The 15061-nt window shown below is 52.0% G+C and overlaps 1 protein-coding gene across 4 annotated transcripts in view; it reads right to left on the reverse strand.

The window, feature by feature from the left end:
• Nucleotides 1-15061, reverse strand: part of SPTB (spectrin beta, erythrocytic) — a 119960-nt gene that overhangs the window by 21303 nt on the left and 83596 nt on the right. For all 4 annotated transcript variants that reach the window (XM_087856002.1, XM_087856003.1, XM_087856004.1 and 1 more), the window contains 10 exons: nucleotides 11196-11952; nucleotides 9864-10066; nucleotides 9662-9752; nucleotides 8113-8259; nucleotides 6593-6856; nucleotides 6040-6246; nucleotides 5502-5591; nucleotides 1960-2238; nucleotides 1352-1482; nucleotides 231-435 (listed from right to left, as the gene is read on the reverse strand). In XM_087856002.1, coding sequence (XP_087712128.1) covers nucleotides 231-435; nucleotides 1352-1482; nucleotides 1960-2238; nucleotides 5502-5591; nucleotides 6040-6246; nucleotides 6593-6856; nucleotides 8113-8259; nucleotides 9662-9752; nucleotides 9864-10066; nucleotides 11196-11952 — 2374 coding nt within the window. The remainder of the gene's footprint in view (nucleotides 1-230; nucleotides 436-1351; nucleotides 1483-1959; nucleotides 2239-5501; nucleotides 5592-6039; nucleotides 6247-6592; nucleotides 6857-8112; nucleotides 8260-9661; nucleotides 9753-9863; nucleotides 10067-11195; nucleotides 11953-15061) is intronic.

Consider the following 15061-nt stretch of genomic DNA (forward strand, 5'->3'; position numbering starts at 1 on the left):
ATGGGGTTATCGGGGGGCGGGGGGGAGGGGTGGGGTGGTGTCATCACCCCAGCCACAGACTTTCACCAGGCGGGAACCACAATGACCTGGGGCCACACCTTCCCAGGGCAGCCTGAGCTCACGCCAGTGTGTCTCCATCTCTATGTAGCAGTGTGTGTGTGTCTGTCTGTCTGTCTGGCATGACTGTTCCTGCGTCTGTGGCATTCAAGGAAGACAGAGACAGCACTCACAGTGACATGGTCAAAGTCTTGCCCCATCTCAGGGGACGAGGCCACCAGCTCCTTTTCTGAAATCCACTGCTCCAAGTCATCCGCCTCCCTCTTCAGCTGGAACAGGTGATACATGTTCTCTAGCTTCCGCCTGCGTTCTTCCGCTACGTCCTTCAGCCCTGCGTATTGCTTGTCCACTTGCCCTTGCAGTCGGATGATCTGCTCCCTGGAGTTCAAAACCAGAAAGCACTCAGAGACGAAGGCAGAGGGCCCAGAGCAGCCAGCTCAGAGGGGCAGGGATAGCTGGGGAACGGAAGTTAGGAGAAATGGCTGCGGCTTGTCCCAGGAAGTGCTGGGGAGGAAAAGAACCACCCCTCAGACCAGAATGCCTCAGGTGATGACCGCAGTGTGTCCTGTCTGGACAGGGTGCCTCCTGCCATCATCTCTCACTCTGGGAACCTCAGGCAGACAGAAGGGAACTCCTCCATTATTCTCCCAAGGAGGCTGATAGAGCAGCACTGTGAGCCCAGCTCCAGAGGCCCCCCCCCAGGGATCGGGCCTGTAGTACAAGGGGCTCAATCCTTCGGGCTCCTTGGGAGATACTGGGGGGCTGCTGAAGCCCCACAGCTCTGGATGCCCTGCAGGCAGCTGAGGACACAGCCGTGCCTGGGAGGTGCAGCTTGGCGTGTCTGGCCCGGGGGCTCCCATCTGTGTGGAACCGACTAGGCGGGTATAAGTTTTCTACCTTCATGCCTATATAATGTTTTTGCTGAGACACTGGGAGATCCTGAAGTACCTTCCGGACCATAAAGAGAAAAACAAAGTTACTCTTCAGTGTCTCTTAGCATAATCTCATTCTTCTAAAGATTGGAGCTCTTGGTTCACCAAGAGGTAGTTTCGCTATTCCATTTTCTGATCTTTTTGCAAACCAGACCTTAGTTGGCCCTGTTTGAAGTTCCTTACGCAAAACCAAGGCATGAGATAGAACTGGGCCGGTCAGCAGATGAGAAAGCAGTGGTCTCAAACCCAGTTATCCCCCAAACTGTTGCTGTTTTCCCACTTGGACCTGAAGGGATCCCGGTTGGTGGGGTCCCTGGCCTGATGCCCAGGAGCCGACCAAGTCCCTCCAGTGGCACACGCACCCCTCTGGGTGGCCCGCAGACAGCAGGCTCTGGGCCCTGGCGGCCAGCTGCTTGATGTTCCGTCCGTACTCCTCCACCGTGTGCTGCTGCCTCAAGTGCCGCTTCAGCATCACGATGGCGCTCTCTTCGTCCTAGGAGGCAGCGACTGTCAGGGCACCTGCTCCTGGAGGCGCCTGAGACTGGGGTGGGGGGTGGGGGGGTGCAGCCAGGCTCATGGCGCCCTCACAAGAGAATGGTGCACGATTCCTTCCTGCTACTTGTTCCCCAGCAGTACCCTACCTTCCTCTTGATTCTTTTCTGATACCTACCCTCCCAGGCCCAGCTCCAATCTTCTGACCCCATGAACACCTTAGAGATGCCTCACCTCAACTCTCCCTCCCTCCCGGCAGTCCCTCATTACAAAATCCATGGCACGAAAAAGGTGGGGAGATCTTGGGTTCGATCAAATCTAGGTTGGCAAACGGGGCACCTGACTGCGTGACGCACGTTGCAGCGGGTGTCCTCACACACCGGGACTTACGACGTGTGACTGCCCACTGACTGCCCCACCCCAGCTCTTCCTCTCGGCCTTGGCTCCCAGCTTGGCGCCACCCCCACCCCCAGCCAACCTTGGGCGTCTCGTCGGAGATGATGTAGAGCTCTTGCTCGCTGATCCAGGCCTCGGCCTCGCTTGCGTCCAGGTAGTACTGCTGTGCCTCACTGGCGTCCCGCAGGCGCTGCAGCCGCCCGGCCGCCGCCTCCTGCAGTGTGTCCCATGAGCCCTGCAGGTGCCCCAGGCGTTCCTGGATGTCCTGGCAGTCGATCTCGGCCGCCTCCACCAGCCGCTGCCCTCTCTGCAGCACGTCCTCCACCCGCGGCGCGTGGCCCAGGATCTCGTTCTGCAGCGTCTGTGGCCAGGTGGGAAGGGCTCGGAGGTGAGGTAGGGGGGCCGGGCCCGCATGCAGCAGGTCATCCAGGGCCCGCTCTGGCACCTGGGGCAGGCTCCCGCTCAGGGAAGCTAGTGCGGAGCGGGGCCCGTGAGCCGGGCTGGCGCGCGGCACCGCACAGCACCCTGCGTCCACCCCCTGCAGGCTGCGAGCAGCCGCTAAGTAGCTTGGGGCAGTGGCTGGCTGCGCGGGTCTCTGCACGCGGCTCTCCATGCTCCCTGCTGTTCCTGGGTCTCAGCAGAGCTTGCTTCCTAGCCGCGCATGCTGGGGGAACGGAGAATGATTTCTACATGGCCTCTGATGACTTATTTTAGCGCCCCTGGCTCTGTGTGAGACAACAGGTGACGGTGGCTCCTTGCTCAGATTTTAGGATTTGGGTTCCCCCCGGGCCCCCCCGCCATTTCTACTTCTCAAATCTTTTGTGAACTCTGTATTATTTGCTGTTTAAGCATTTGGTCACCAAAAGGGCATTTTCCTCTCTCTCTGGTGATGGGTCGACTTTGTCTTCGGTGGGCCATTATCTGAGTGTCGCTCACTTCCTGGGTCCTGGAGGCCCGGACCGAGCTGCTTCTTGCAGGTGGGCTCTCGGCTCCTTACACCTCACCTCCTCCCTTGCTACAGTTTCCCCTCGGCCCTTAAGACCATCTGGAGTGCAGGGTCAAGAGCAGCACACAAGTGGTACAGTGACCGTCAGCACTGAAAATACACAGGACCAGCAAGATTCACAAGTCACCTAACTTGCTGAAATGCCTTCTTCCCTTTAGACTCCGAATCTCAACCTGACAATGTTTCGTGGTCCGTGCAACTGAATTCAAACAACCCATGGTGTCAGCAAAGTGTGCCTCTTTCTTTCCCTGAGATCTTATGACCTCTGCAAGGGATCCTCTCTCTCTTTTTAAGCAGTTCCTTTCTAGGCCCCCATGCAGTGTACTTCCTTATGATGTATTCTTCCTGTGTCATGTGTCCAACACAGAGTTATGAAGTTATTTCCTAGGTCCCTGGCTTCATTCTAGGCTCTAGGGACAATGTGGAAACAAGATCAACAAAACCCCTGCCTTCATAAAGCTTACACAGTCGTAGAGGGAGCAGATGGTAAGCATGGAAATAACTGAATAAATGTGGATAACGGGTGCTATGAGGAAAATACTCCACTGAGATCGAGAACGTCTGCAGGAGCGTGTTGGTGGCTACTTGAGCTGGGGGAGTCCAGAAGGGGCTTCCTGGGGAGATGACATCTGAGTGAGGCATGAGCGGTGAGAAGGAAGTGACCGCATAAAGGTTTGGGGGATGAAAGTTGCTGGCAAGAGAGAAAAGAAAGTGTAAAGTCCCCAGGTTGGAAGCCGGCCAGGACTATCTGCAGGCCAGAACAGCTAGAATACTATGAAGGAGGGTCAGATTGATGAGAAGTGAGCTTTAGAGTAGGCAGGAGCCAGATCAGGTGGGACAGTGGTTCTCAACCCTGGTTGCACACTGAATAACCTAGGAAAACATACACGGCCAGGGCCCTATCCCCAGGGATCTTAATTAATTGATTTGAGGTAGGAACTTGGCATCCATAGGTTTAAAAGTTCCGCTAGGTGATTCTACTGTGCGGCCAAAGTCGAGAACCATTCACGTGGTACCTTGCAGGACTGTTTCTAGTTGCAATGGATAACCATTAGAGCAGCGGTTCTCAAAATGGGATCCCACACCAACAGCATCAGCGTCACCTAGGATCTTGATAGATATGCAAGTTATCAGGCTCTACTCCCAGAGCTTGATTCAGTAGACCTGAGATGCAGCCTGGTCAACTGTGTTTTAACAAGCCCTCCGGGGGAGTCTGGCGCATGCTGAAGTTTGAGAACCACCGCAATAGAGGGAATGATAATATGAGATTTAAGCTGTGGCTGGTCTAGCCTAGAGTAGTCTTGACTAGGGCAGCCATGCTCTCCCAAGAGACTATCTTCCCCTTCTTGGTTAGGGGAATCCCACCCATATTTGTCTTGCCCTTTTCCTGAAATAGCAACCTTCATCCAGGGGAGTTGAGAGTCTTTTGGCAATCCCACCAAGGCCAGACAGAGTCAAAGTCTTTAGTGTTGGAAGGACTGATGTCAGCTCATTTTACAGTTGAGGAAACTGAGGTCCCAGGATACTGTCTTCTACCAGTCTCCTTCCTTTAACTGCAAGTTGTGGCATTAATTGACCCCCTACCTACTGCCTTCTAGCCCAGACCCTGCCTGTGCCCACTGGAGCCTTATATGACTAGGTCATGTCAACTGGGAGGAAAGGTTCCCCAGAAACTTTTCAGATACCTCTTTGAATGTAACTCAGACCCTTGCCCGGTTGCTGGGCTCTGTGAGCACATGTCAGCTGCTGTTATTTTGAGGATGTGCTGGCTGCCATGGCCTTTCTTCCCCAAGGAGCTGCAATGCTGACTGGCATTCTGGGACATACTGCTCTTCTCTGGGACCAGTTCCCAGGCTCTTGTTGCTCTTGGCTGTGGCTGCCCCTACTTCCTGACCCAGAGAGTAGAGCAGGCAGGAGGAGCGACTCTCTGCCCAAGAGCAGGGTCTGTGGCCAGCCCCTGGCTGGACAGAGAAGCACCATGAGCCCATGCAGCTGGCCTTCTTGGAAGATACAAGAGGATACTTGTACTCCTGATACAGGAGGAAGTATTGCATTTGCTCACTTCCAGGAGTCTGACCAGGGCCTCAGAAATGACCCATCAGGCTTAAGAAAGAGCAGAACAGCAAATAGATGTTGCTCTGATAGGCTCAGGGACCAAGTTTAGTGGCTTCCCATGAGTATCCTCATGTGGCAGAAGAAATGGGGCTTACTTGCCCTGAGGATCCCAACAGGCCAGGCTCAGTCCTGGAAGAGGGGCAAATCTGTCTTGGGAAAGAAACCAGGAGCTATGGGCTTCCTTTCAGGGAGGCCACGGGATACAGGAGCTATAAAGCACATAGGTCCTGCACTCACCTATGCTCTGATGGGTCTGAATGGCCCCAAATCCCAAAGCATCTGGACACTCCCTACCAGCACTGGCCCTGCCATGGACTTCCCAGAATTCTCTCTGCCATCACCAAAGCAGCTCTTTTTATGGGATCTGGTGGCCCCACAGCTACCAACAAGAACAAAATCTGCTGTTGCTGGCCTTCTGCGGGTCAGGGCTGGGCATTACCCTGGGCAGGGCAGGGGCAGGGAGGGGGCAGGTGGGGGGACTAAGCAGGTGAAGCAGGACTCACCTGATTCTTCTTCATTAACAGCTGTACAGTTTGCAGATTCGTGCCATAGTCGGCTGACTGGGCCAGAGGCAGCCTCTCTTCCACCCAGAGCTGTAGAGACCAGAGGCGGGGGGACAGCTGATGACAATTGTGGCCACCCTCCGCCAAGCCCTCACCCTGGGTCAGACAGAGCTCTCTCCTGCCATGTCTCCCTGGTTCTTCCCAATGCCCCACTCCCCGTCAGGGTTTTGTCCCCATTTCACAGATGGGGACACTTAGATATTTTGAATTGAGTTTCCAAATAACTTGCTTCTGGTCATACAGGGGGAAGGTAACATAGCTGGATCGTGAACCCAAGTCTGTCTGTCCCAAAGTATGACTGAGTTACGATTCAAAAGGCACTGGCTTTACTTTCATATTTAATGTAATCATCACAACAGCTCTGAGATCAGGAGGTGAGAGTACCAGACATCTGCTAGGAACCACCCTGGGCGGTAGCCAGTTATCCTGACAGCAGCTGCTGGCTCAGCCCCTGGGGTGAGGTCTGCGGCCAACTCACTGTCTCATCCTCCAAGTCCCTGCTGATCTGCAGCTTGGCTCGGGATGATTCCAGCTGCTTCTTCCTCTTCTCCAGGGGCTCCAGGAGGTCCAGGAACCGCCTCTCGATGCTCACGTCTGTGTCTCCTGCCTCCTCTCCCAGCGAGGGCACCTGCGCAAGCAGCTCCCCCAGCTCCTCCTTCCGCACATTCACTTGGTCCTCCACACGCTGGGACACAAGGGGACGGTGTCGGTAACAACCTTGGCACATGGGTAGCCCCACGTCCTCTTCATCATCCGTATCCTATCCATCCTTAAAGTCCCAGCCTTCCCCAGGAAGTCTCCCTGGATGCCCCCACTCATCCTTCCCGCCCCGCAAGTGCCTGTCCTATACTTCACGTGCATGCTTTTTTAAAACCCAGGATCCCTGTCTTACCCACTGCAAAGTGGGAGGATATGCGTTATGAACCAGGAGACATTTTTGCTCAAGCCCAGATAAGAGGAACAGGAGGAGTACTTTTTGCTCCCCAAGATCTCCTATTCCAACATTCCCAGTCTACAACCCATTCACGTGCCTTCAGCTTAGCCAGCATCCGGTTGACGCTGGTCAGGTCCTTGCCCGGGTCATCAGACCGCAGCTGGTCCTCCATAGCGCTGATCCACTTGTTGAGGTCAGCATGGGTCTGTGAGCGCAGGTAGGAGCTCCTGGCAGCTGAGAGGTGCTGGGCCCTCTCCTGTGTGGTGGCCTGAAGCTCATCCCAGAGCCGGTGCAAGTCTTCCAGCCTCTGGGACACCAGGGTTGTATACTGGGTCTTCTCCTCCATCAGCTGCTTTCCTTCCTGCGTGGGGAAGCAGGAGGGCTCATCCTCTGAGGCCCAGCAGCCTTGGAGCAGCCCTGCTCTGTGTGGTTGCTGGGAATTAACTGAGGGGAGGTCAGGGAGGCAAAGACTCTGCCTAGAACTCAGGTGAGGCTCTACTGAAAGACTCTGCACCCCCAGGCTTATTTGCAGGAGAAGGTGTGGCAGGGAGGGGTGCGTTTGGGGCAAAGGACTCAGGGAGACCGTAGCATGGGGAGTTGTTGCAGAACAGGATCAGCTGATGTTATGTTATCTTTTAATTAAAAAAAAAAGATTCAAGATCCATCCAGGTACAGCCAGCATGGAAAGAACTCCACTCTCTCGATTGTCTTCCCAGAGGCTGTGCACTAGCCTTTGGTGATATCTTTTAGTTACTGGGTTTGTGTTACCCGGTTTTTACCTGCATAAATTTACCCTTTCGGGTGGGTACAGTATGATGTGACTTGGGCCTAGGAATATATGTTGCTAACAACAATCAATATTTACTGAATGCCCCCTAAGTACCAAGTACTATGCTAAGAACTTTAATGTTCACAATACCCTCGGGTAGCTACTGTTATTGTCCTCATTTTTCAGATGAAGAAACCGAGGCACAGGGAGGTTCAGGAGTCAGACAGTCTGGCTCAGAGTCTGCACCTTCGACCACTATGGAGGCTGCCTTGTGTGGACCCTATGCCTCCTTCTTCCTGGACAGCCACAGCAGAGAGGAGCAAAGGTAACGGATTCCCAGATCAAAAGCCAGCTGCATTTTGACATGGGCCCTGGAGCAGGCCTGTTATAAGGGGGTCATCCTCTTAGAGTCCCCCAACTATAAAGGGTGTGAATGACCACTCCCTGGTGGTCTTGCCCATCCAAACGATGAGGGTCCGTGGTCCCCTGGACCACTCTGCTCATCTCACATATCCCCCTGCCCTTGGGCAGGACAGTGCTGGGGCCCTGGTGAAGATAAAGGAAGGCACACCGACATAACTGGCTGAGGCATTCACTCCAGCATCCTCAGGGTCCTGGACTGTCTCCAGACTCGGGTCCCCCAGAGGATACACCAATTCTGACCAGGCCTAAGAGGACTGGATAAATCAGGAGCTCTGAAGGTTGGACTTCTATTTAGAGAAGTTTACACTTCCAGGTTCTATACCATCCAGTAAGCTTCAGACGGTGTCTATGCCCCGCGTGAAGCCCCATTCAGGCACACACATCTGAGCAGAGAGCCCCCAGCACTCACCACTCGCCTCACTTACCGCATCGATGCTATCTAGCCACCCTTGGTGGGAAGCCAGGTCTGCCATAAATGCCTGGTGCTTCGCCCACTTGTTTTGCAGGTTTCTCGCGTCATCATAGGAGACATCCTGAGATGTTAGCAGCTTGTCATTGATCCAGAGAGTGAGCTGTGGACAGAAAGAGGGAGTCCAGCAGTCTCTGAGTGGAGCTCTTTGGCCAGGGGCTCAGGGCAAGACCTGCTGCCCACCTCTGGCTGCAGAGGAAGGCCAAGGAGAGGAAGTATGAATACAGCAGAGTACTACTTTGCAAAACTCTGGGTCCCTAACTCTCAGCACAAGCAACTTAACCTGTGTTGTCTCAGGGCTGAAATATCAGCCCCCGAGTGTCTTCCCTAGTCGAGTGTATGCAGTGTGACACCAGGGATATTTATGCTTCTCTCCATATTTCCAGGACCTAGGACAGGGCCTGGCCTGCTGTAGGAAGTGAGCGTTTACTGGATGGATAGATAAACCCACCCTTTGGCAGTAGGGTGAGAAATCATTAATAAACACAGAGAAAATGTTATCTGAGGAAGAAGCCAAGGGCAGGTCCTATAATTAACAATGAGGGAAGAACTGTGATGAGCACCCAATGTTTCCAAGATGTTCTGGCAGCATACCAAGCCTGGTTGATGCCAAGGGCAGAGGCAGATGAAAACAAAGTTGTTTGGGCTGAGTGGGAAGGGGTATGAGGATGGGAGAGAGAAAGAAGTCAGAGAAAGCACCATTCCACACAGAAGTACCCCTCATGGAGGGCTCAGGAGTGCAGGTTAAAAAACTTCCTTGCACAGCTCACCGCAGGCTGAGCAAGCTCTTCCGAGTCAGCTCTCCAACTGGGAGGCTTGTTGAAAACACTGCTCTCTTTCTCACCCGTTGGGGTTCTGATTCATCTGGGCCTGAGTGGGGCCCAGGACTTTGCATTTAACAAGGGCCAGGACTGGCTCCATAATTTTCAGGGTCCAGTGCAAAATGGAAATACTCAAAATTATTAAGAATTTCAAGATGGCAACCACAGAACATTAAACCAAGCATGGGGCCCTTCTGAGCACAGGCCCTTGATGAATGCCCGGGCGGCATGTCCTTGAAGCCGGCCTTGACCAGGGCCCTAGGGGACTCTTTATATAGACAGCCCTCAGGCCACTCTTTGAGAAATCCTGCCCTGGAGTAAGCAAATTAAAATTGTAGATTTGGGGGAAAAAATTATAGAACCAAAGATTCTAGAGGATGACCTAAGCTATCAAATACCCAGAGTCCCCCTCATCAAATTCCAGACTCCCAACTTAGAAAGGATCCCTGTGGACTTTCTTTCCTTCCTTTCTAAGTTTATTATTATTATTTTTTTTAGTGATCTCTACGCCCAACATGGAGCTCAAACTCATGACCCCAAGATCAAGAGCCGCACACTCCTCCGACTGAGCCAGCCAGGTGTTCCCCCCCCCCAACCCCCCACCCTGCGAACTTTCTACCTCTAGGGCACTTTGCTTCTAGAAGGGAATCTCCTGCAAAGTGGCCTGCTTTGCTGCAGCCTCACCTCTTGGCAGTTCTGGAGGAAGTGCTGGAGCTCCAAGTTGTCTTTCAGAATGACGGAAGCCTCCTCAGCCTTCTCCTTGTTTTTCCTGTGCCTGGAAGGGAAGCCGAAAGCTGTCGTCAGCACAGCACTGAGCCTGGGCGCCTTGCATGACACCACCAGCCCTACCTGGCTCCGGCCCCGTGACCTTGGGGGCAGAGAGTACCTGTCCTCAATCAGCTGCACCTTCTCCAGGATCTTGTCTGAGTAGAGGTTTTCTTCAGCTACCAGCTTGTTTCCAGAGTCCACAGGACTCAAGACCTTATCCTGGTTGTTCTCCATAGACACCAAGAAATCCTCAAACTTCCGGATCCCAACCTCTGCAGCTTCTAGGGAGTCTGGGGGCTCCAAATGAGCCAGAGTATATTCCTGTTGAAGCAAGTTTCCAGACAAGGCAGGAAATCAAGCTGGGACGGCAGTGAGGGCACCTGCCAAGCAGAAGCACCCTGTGTAGCCATCTAGGCTACAGCATGAATGGTGCTCCCTGGAGTTGTGCAAGGAAGAGGCACCCTAGGCCTTGCCCTCCCCCACCCCAGGGGCACCCAATGAACAGTGCACCTAAAGCTACATGGAAGGGTAATGGCTCAGGGGAAAATTCACCTCTCCAACCTATAACTGACCCAAGAATAGGGCACAGTTTAGGAAACAGGGCTGGAAAAGGCATGTGATAAGGAGCAAAGGGGATTTCTCCCCAGTTAGTGGCTAGAAAGAGTCCCCAGAATGCAGAATTTGAAGAGAAAGGGGAATCCTCTTGCACTGATGGTGGGAATGCAAACTGGTGCAGTCACTCTGGAGAACAGTTTGGACGTTTCTCAAAAGTTAAAAATAGAACTACACTATGATCCAGCAATTGCATTACTAGGTATTTACCCCAAGGATATAAAAATACAGATTTGAAGGGGCACCTACACCCCAATGTTTATAGCAACAATGTCCACAATAGCCAAACTATGGAAAGAGCCCAGATGTCCATCGATGGATGAATGGATCAAGATGTGGTATGTATAGATAATAGAATACTACTCAGCCATCAAAAACAATGAAATCTAGCCATTTGTAACAATGTGGATGGAACTAGAGTCTATTATGCTAAACAAAATAAGTCAGTCAGAAAAAGATAAATACCATATGATCTCACTCATATGTGGAATTTAAGAAAACAGATGAACGTATGGGAAGGAGGAAAAGAAAAAAAAAGAGAAACAAGCCATGAGAGACCCTTACCGATAAGAACAAACTGAGGGTTGATGGGGGGGGATGGGCTAGATGGGTGATGGGAATTAAAGAGGGCACTTGCTCTCATGAGCACTGGATGTTGTATGTAAGTGATGAATCACTGAATTCTACTCCTGAAACAAATATTGCACTGTATGTTAACTATTTAAAATTTTCAAAAGGCAGAATTTGGTCTCTGAGGACATTCATAGACTCACCAGTGCTGTTGCCCTAAGAGATAACCCCGCCACCCCTGCCCCAAGCCCTGAATGCCTCTCCCTACCTGATTGCTGAGGATGGCTTCAGCTTGCTTGGCGTCTCTCTGGAACTCCTGGAAGCCGAGGCACTGGGCGAGGGAGTGGTTGCGGCTCTCCCACATCCGGCACAGGGCATCCCAGCCAGCATCCAGGCCCGCCAGCCTCTGGCCCAGAAGCAGGTACTCGGGGTCTGTCTGATCACGGATCACATTCTCCCCGGATACCTTGACATTCTGGAAGCTCTCTTGGTGCCTGTCGATGTCGTCTTTGATGGCCACATGCTGCTGTAGGAGCTGCTCGGCCTCCGGGAGGGACTCGGGCATGTCCTCGGAGGCCACGGCCTTCTGGGCCATGGATAGCCAGGCCTGGAAGTCATCCAGATTCTGCAGGAAGGCCTGGAGCTGGCTGGCTTCACCCAACGAGGCTTCCTGCTCTAGCAGGGCTTCCTGCAGCTCCTGCCACAGCTTCTGCACACATGCCTGCCGCTGCCCAATGTCCTCTCCCTGCTCGGGGTGTGAGGCCATCAGCTGCTGCGACTCATGCTCCAGGGCACCCACACGGTCCCGGATGGCGGCCACATCGCGCTCCAGCCCTGACAGCTTTCGCTGGATGGCAATGATGCCCGCCAGGTCCTGGCCCAGGTCCTTTGTGGACTGCACCACCTGCATCTTGTCCTCGATCCACTTGCTAGTCTCTTCACACTCCACGCAGTAGTTACGCACCCGCAGGGCTGAGTTCACTGCCTCCCGCCGGTCTGACACTATGGTCTGGAATGCCTGCCACCTGCCAAGCAGGACACAGAGACACCCTCTTTCTTAACACTTCCCACAGGGCCTCCCTACCCAGATTCCCATAGATCTTGCACCCTGAAAAAATCATCTACCCAACACACTGTGATGAGAAAAATTCATTTACCCAATTTTACCCAAGACAATATAAACTGCCGATCAGATCTTTCCATCAGCAGGGGGTGAGCAGTGATGTGATTCCAACCAGCAATAAAGGAACAAAAATGACTCTTAGCTCGGCTCCGTATGTAGTCGATTTTTGGGCAAACATAGAACTTCCCCAGATTTTTTGAAATGCTGAAAATAATGGGAAAGCTTACATTTATCGATTTATAGACAATTTCAGGACATAGGGTCCCAGGGTCCCTAGAGGAACCATACAAATGCCCGAGACCATGTTCAAAGTACCCAAGGCCTAAAAATGTCACCTTGGCTCTGAAAGAAAAGAGGCCTTATGAAGGAGGAGTAGGAGGGGGAAGGGAGAAGCTGGGGTTATAACTAAAACAGACAGCATAACCTTAACCTTCAGATGTAGTGCTGGCATGGAAATGGGAAATATGCAAAAGTCTGGCAACATGCCCCGGAGTCTGGGGTTGGTTGGCAGCTTCCAATCAGCCTCTTCTCAAGAGCTGTGCATCAGCCTGGGCCGAGACCACCAGGGACCCTTTCCTTGGACCCAAGCTGACTCATTCTGAGCGATATGTAATATGTAAGTAACATGTAAGCACATAAGAGTGTGCTGACTGCTCATTTGCTGAGCCCATCTTTCCTGAACACCCACAGGTAACAGCATTATGTGAGCTGTTGGGAGGATATAGTCATAGCCAGACTTTGCCTTATGGAGTGTATGCTTTAGAAAGAATTAAGACAAGCTCACAAAATAACTGTAGTATAAAGTGCTATGTACATAGCACATACCAGGCAGAGGGGATTAAGGAGATGTGAGGGTGACAAGGGTGAGGGGACAGGTTTCATGGTGGCCATCTGAGCAGGATCTCAATGAGCACCTCTCTGCCACTATAGAGATCTACTTAAGGATGGGGCCCTGAGTATCTCACCCTTCTCTGTACCCCCCGCACCTGGGGGAAGGAGGCTGAAGGACTAGGCAAATGGCCTGGAGAGAGTGAATTTGGGTCCTCCCAAGGCTGCTAGATAGGTCTGCAAAGAGAAGTGGGAGATAGACGGGGGAGACCTGGGAATACCAGGAGAGCGAAGTGCGAGAGCCCAAAGGTTTCGCAGCTTCCCTCCTAGAAAGAGAAGTCCTTGAGTTCTGGAGAATACTGTGCCTCCATGTGAGAAGCCCCATGGTGATTTTCTAGGTCTTGGTGTGGTCTCACTGCAGCTACCAGCAGAGGCCACAGAGAGGATGGGCTGGGAATTAAGTCTGGTTCCCCCTGTTGCACTGTCTCCAAGATGGAAGAAGTTGACAGAGCCACTCTAGTCAGCCCTGGCCAGGCCATGTCAGAACTTCAGGTTTGGTTCTGGCCCAAGATTATTAAAAAAAAAAAAATGTTGGTCAACTGGAATGCACACGGTGGAAGATAACCACATATTCAGTAAGTGTTTGAATGACTCCTCTGTTCCAAGCTTGGCAGAAGATATTCCAGTTTCATCCCTGTTCACTCATTCACTAAGCATTTATCATGCAACTATCATGTGCCTTGTGCCAGGCACTGTTCTAGGCTTTAGGCAGGTAGCAACGAACAAAGCAAAGTGCTTGGTCTCTTTTGAGTGGCCAGAGACAAATAAATAAGTCCATAATTCATCCAAGTGGTGACAAGTGCAATGAAAAAATTAAGCAAGGTCATGAGATAGAGGCATGGGGGCTGGGTGGGAAGGAGGTAGTGATGTTTTCAAACGGTCAGTGAAGACTGCTCCAATAAGCTGACATGTGAGTTGAGATCTGAATAATGTAAGAGAGTAAGTCATGTGGATATCTGGGAAAAGAATATTCTAGACAGAGGAAAGCTCGGACATATGTGCTTGGTGCTCAAAGAACTGTGGGCAGTAAAGATATTGCTCTTTATTTGTTTACAGTCTAGGAGGAAAGTTCTTCAGGATAAAAGTAATTATAATACAAGGTAGAATGTAAAGCTCTAAACCATACAAAGGAAGGAAAGAAAGTTTTGCATCTTGGACAGAGGGAAAAAGAGGAACCTGAACTGGCCTAAAGGAGGGGCCGGACTTGGAACATAGAGTTGGAGGAGAATGCACGCTGGTGGAGAGAACAGCAGAGGCTCAGAGGCAGGACTGTGGGCAAAGGTGAAGAATGATGGCTGCTGTAAAAAATATTTGAAGAGCATTCACATAGAAGAAGAATCAGAATTAGTTTCGATCTCTCTAAAGGGCAGGGCCAGAACCAAGGTGTACAAATTGCAAGAAGGGAGATTTCCATTCAATAGGAGGTAAAACCTTTTAACCAAAAGGAGTTGCCTCCTATGGAATGGGGTGCATGGTGAAGAGGTGAGTTCCCCACCACTGGAAGTGTCTGTATGAGACACAGCGGTCTGGGGGTATTCGGCTAGACTTGATGATTTCTCAGGTACGTTTCACCTCTCAAGAAAACCATCTTACCATTTCATGCCTCCGGTTCTCTCTCACCTAAGGATGGCAAGTGCCTTGATGTATTTCACTTAGGATGGTACAAGGCTTAGAGATCTATAAAGATCATTCTCTGACTATAGCTCATTAAGGCAACAGATATATAGGTGACAAGTTTTTCCTGTCTTGCACATGCACACAGTCACATGCACACTCACACACACGCAAACACCACCCTTCATTACCTCCAAGCCTAAAGAAGAACAAAGAGGCATCTTTCCCTTCTGTACAAACCTCGGATTACAGAGGAATCTCCTGAACTCAGTCCCCATCTTTGGATGGAGATAATCAGCTCCGTTCTAGGGACTCCGAGATATCCTCATCACCATCCTGCCTCCCGCTGGGCCCCCACCAGAGTCTCGACTATGCTGATCCCCCTTTTTCCCCCCACACAATGGGGTCTTGCCTAACTCCACCTCCCAGATCACTTCAGGCAGAGCAAAGCTCAGACACAAGTGTGGGGAAAGGGGCTGGGGCAGCGGGGAGCTGGTGAACACGTGGTA

The sequence above is a fragment of the Ursus americanus genome, chromosome 26, assembly GCF_024610735.1.
Source record: "Ursus americanus isolate L20-20 chromosome 26, mUrsAme1.1.p, whole genome shotgun sequence".
NCBI classification, from domain to species: Eukaryota; Metazoa; Chordata; class Mammalia; order Carnivora; family Ursidae; genus Ursus; species Ursus americanus.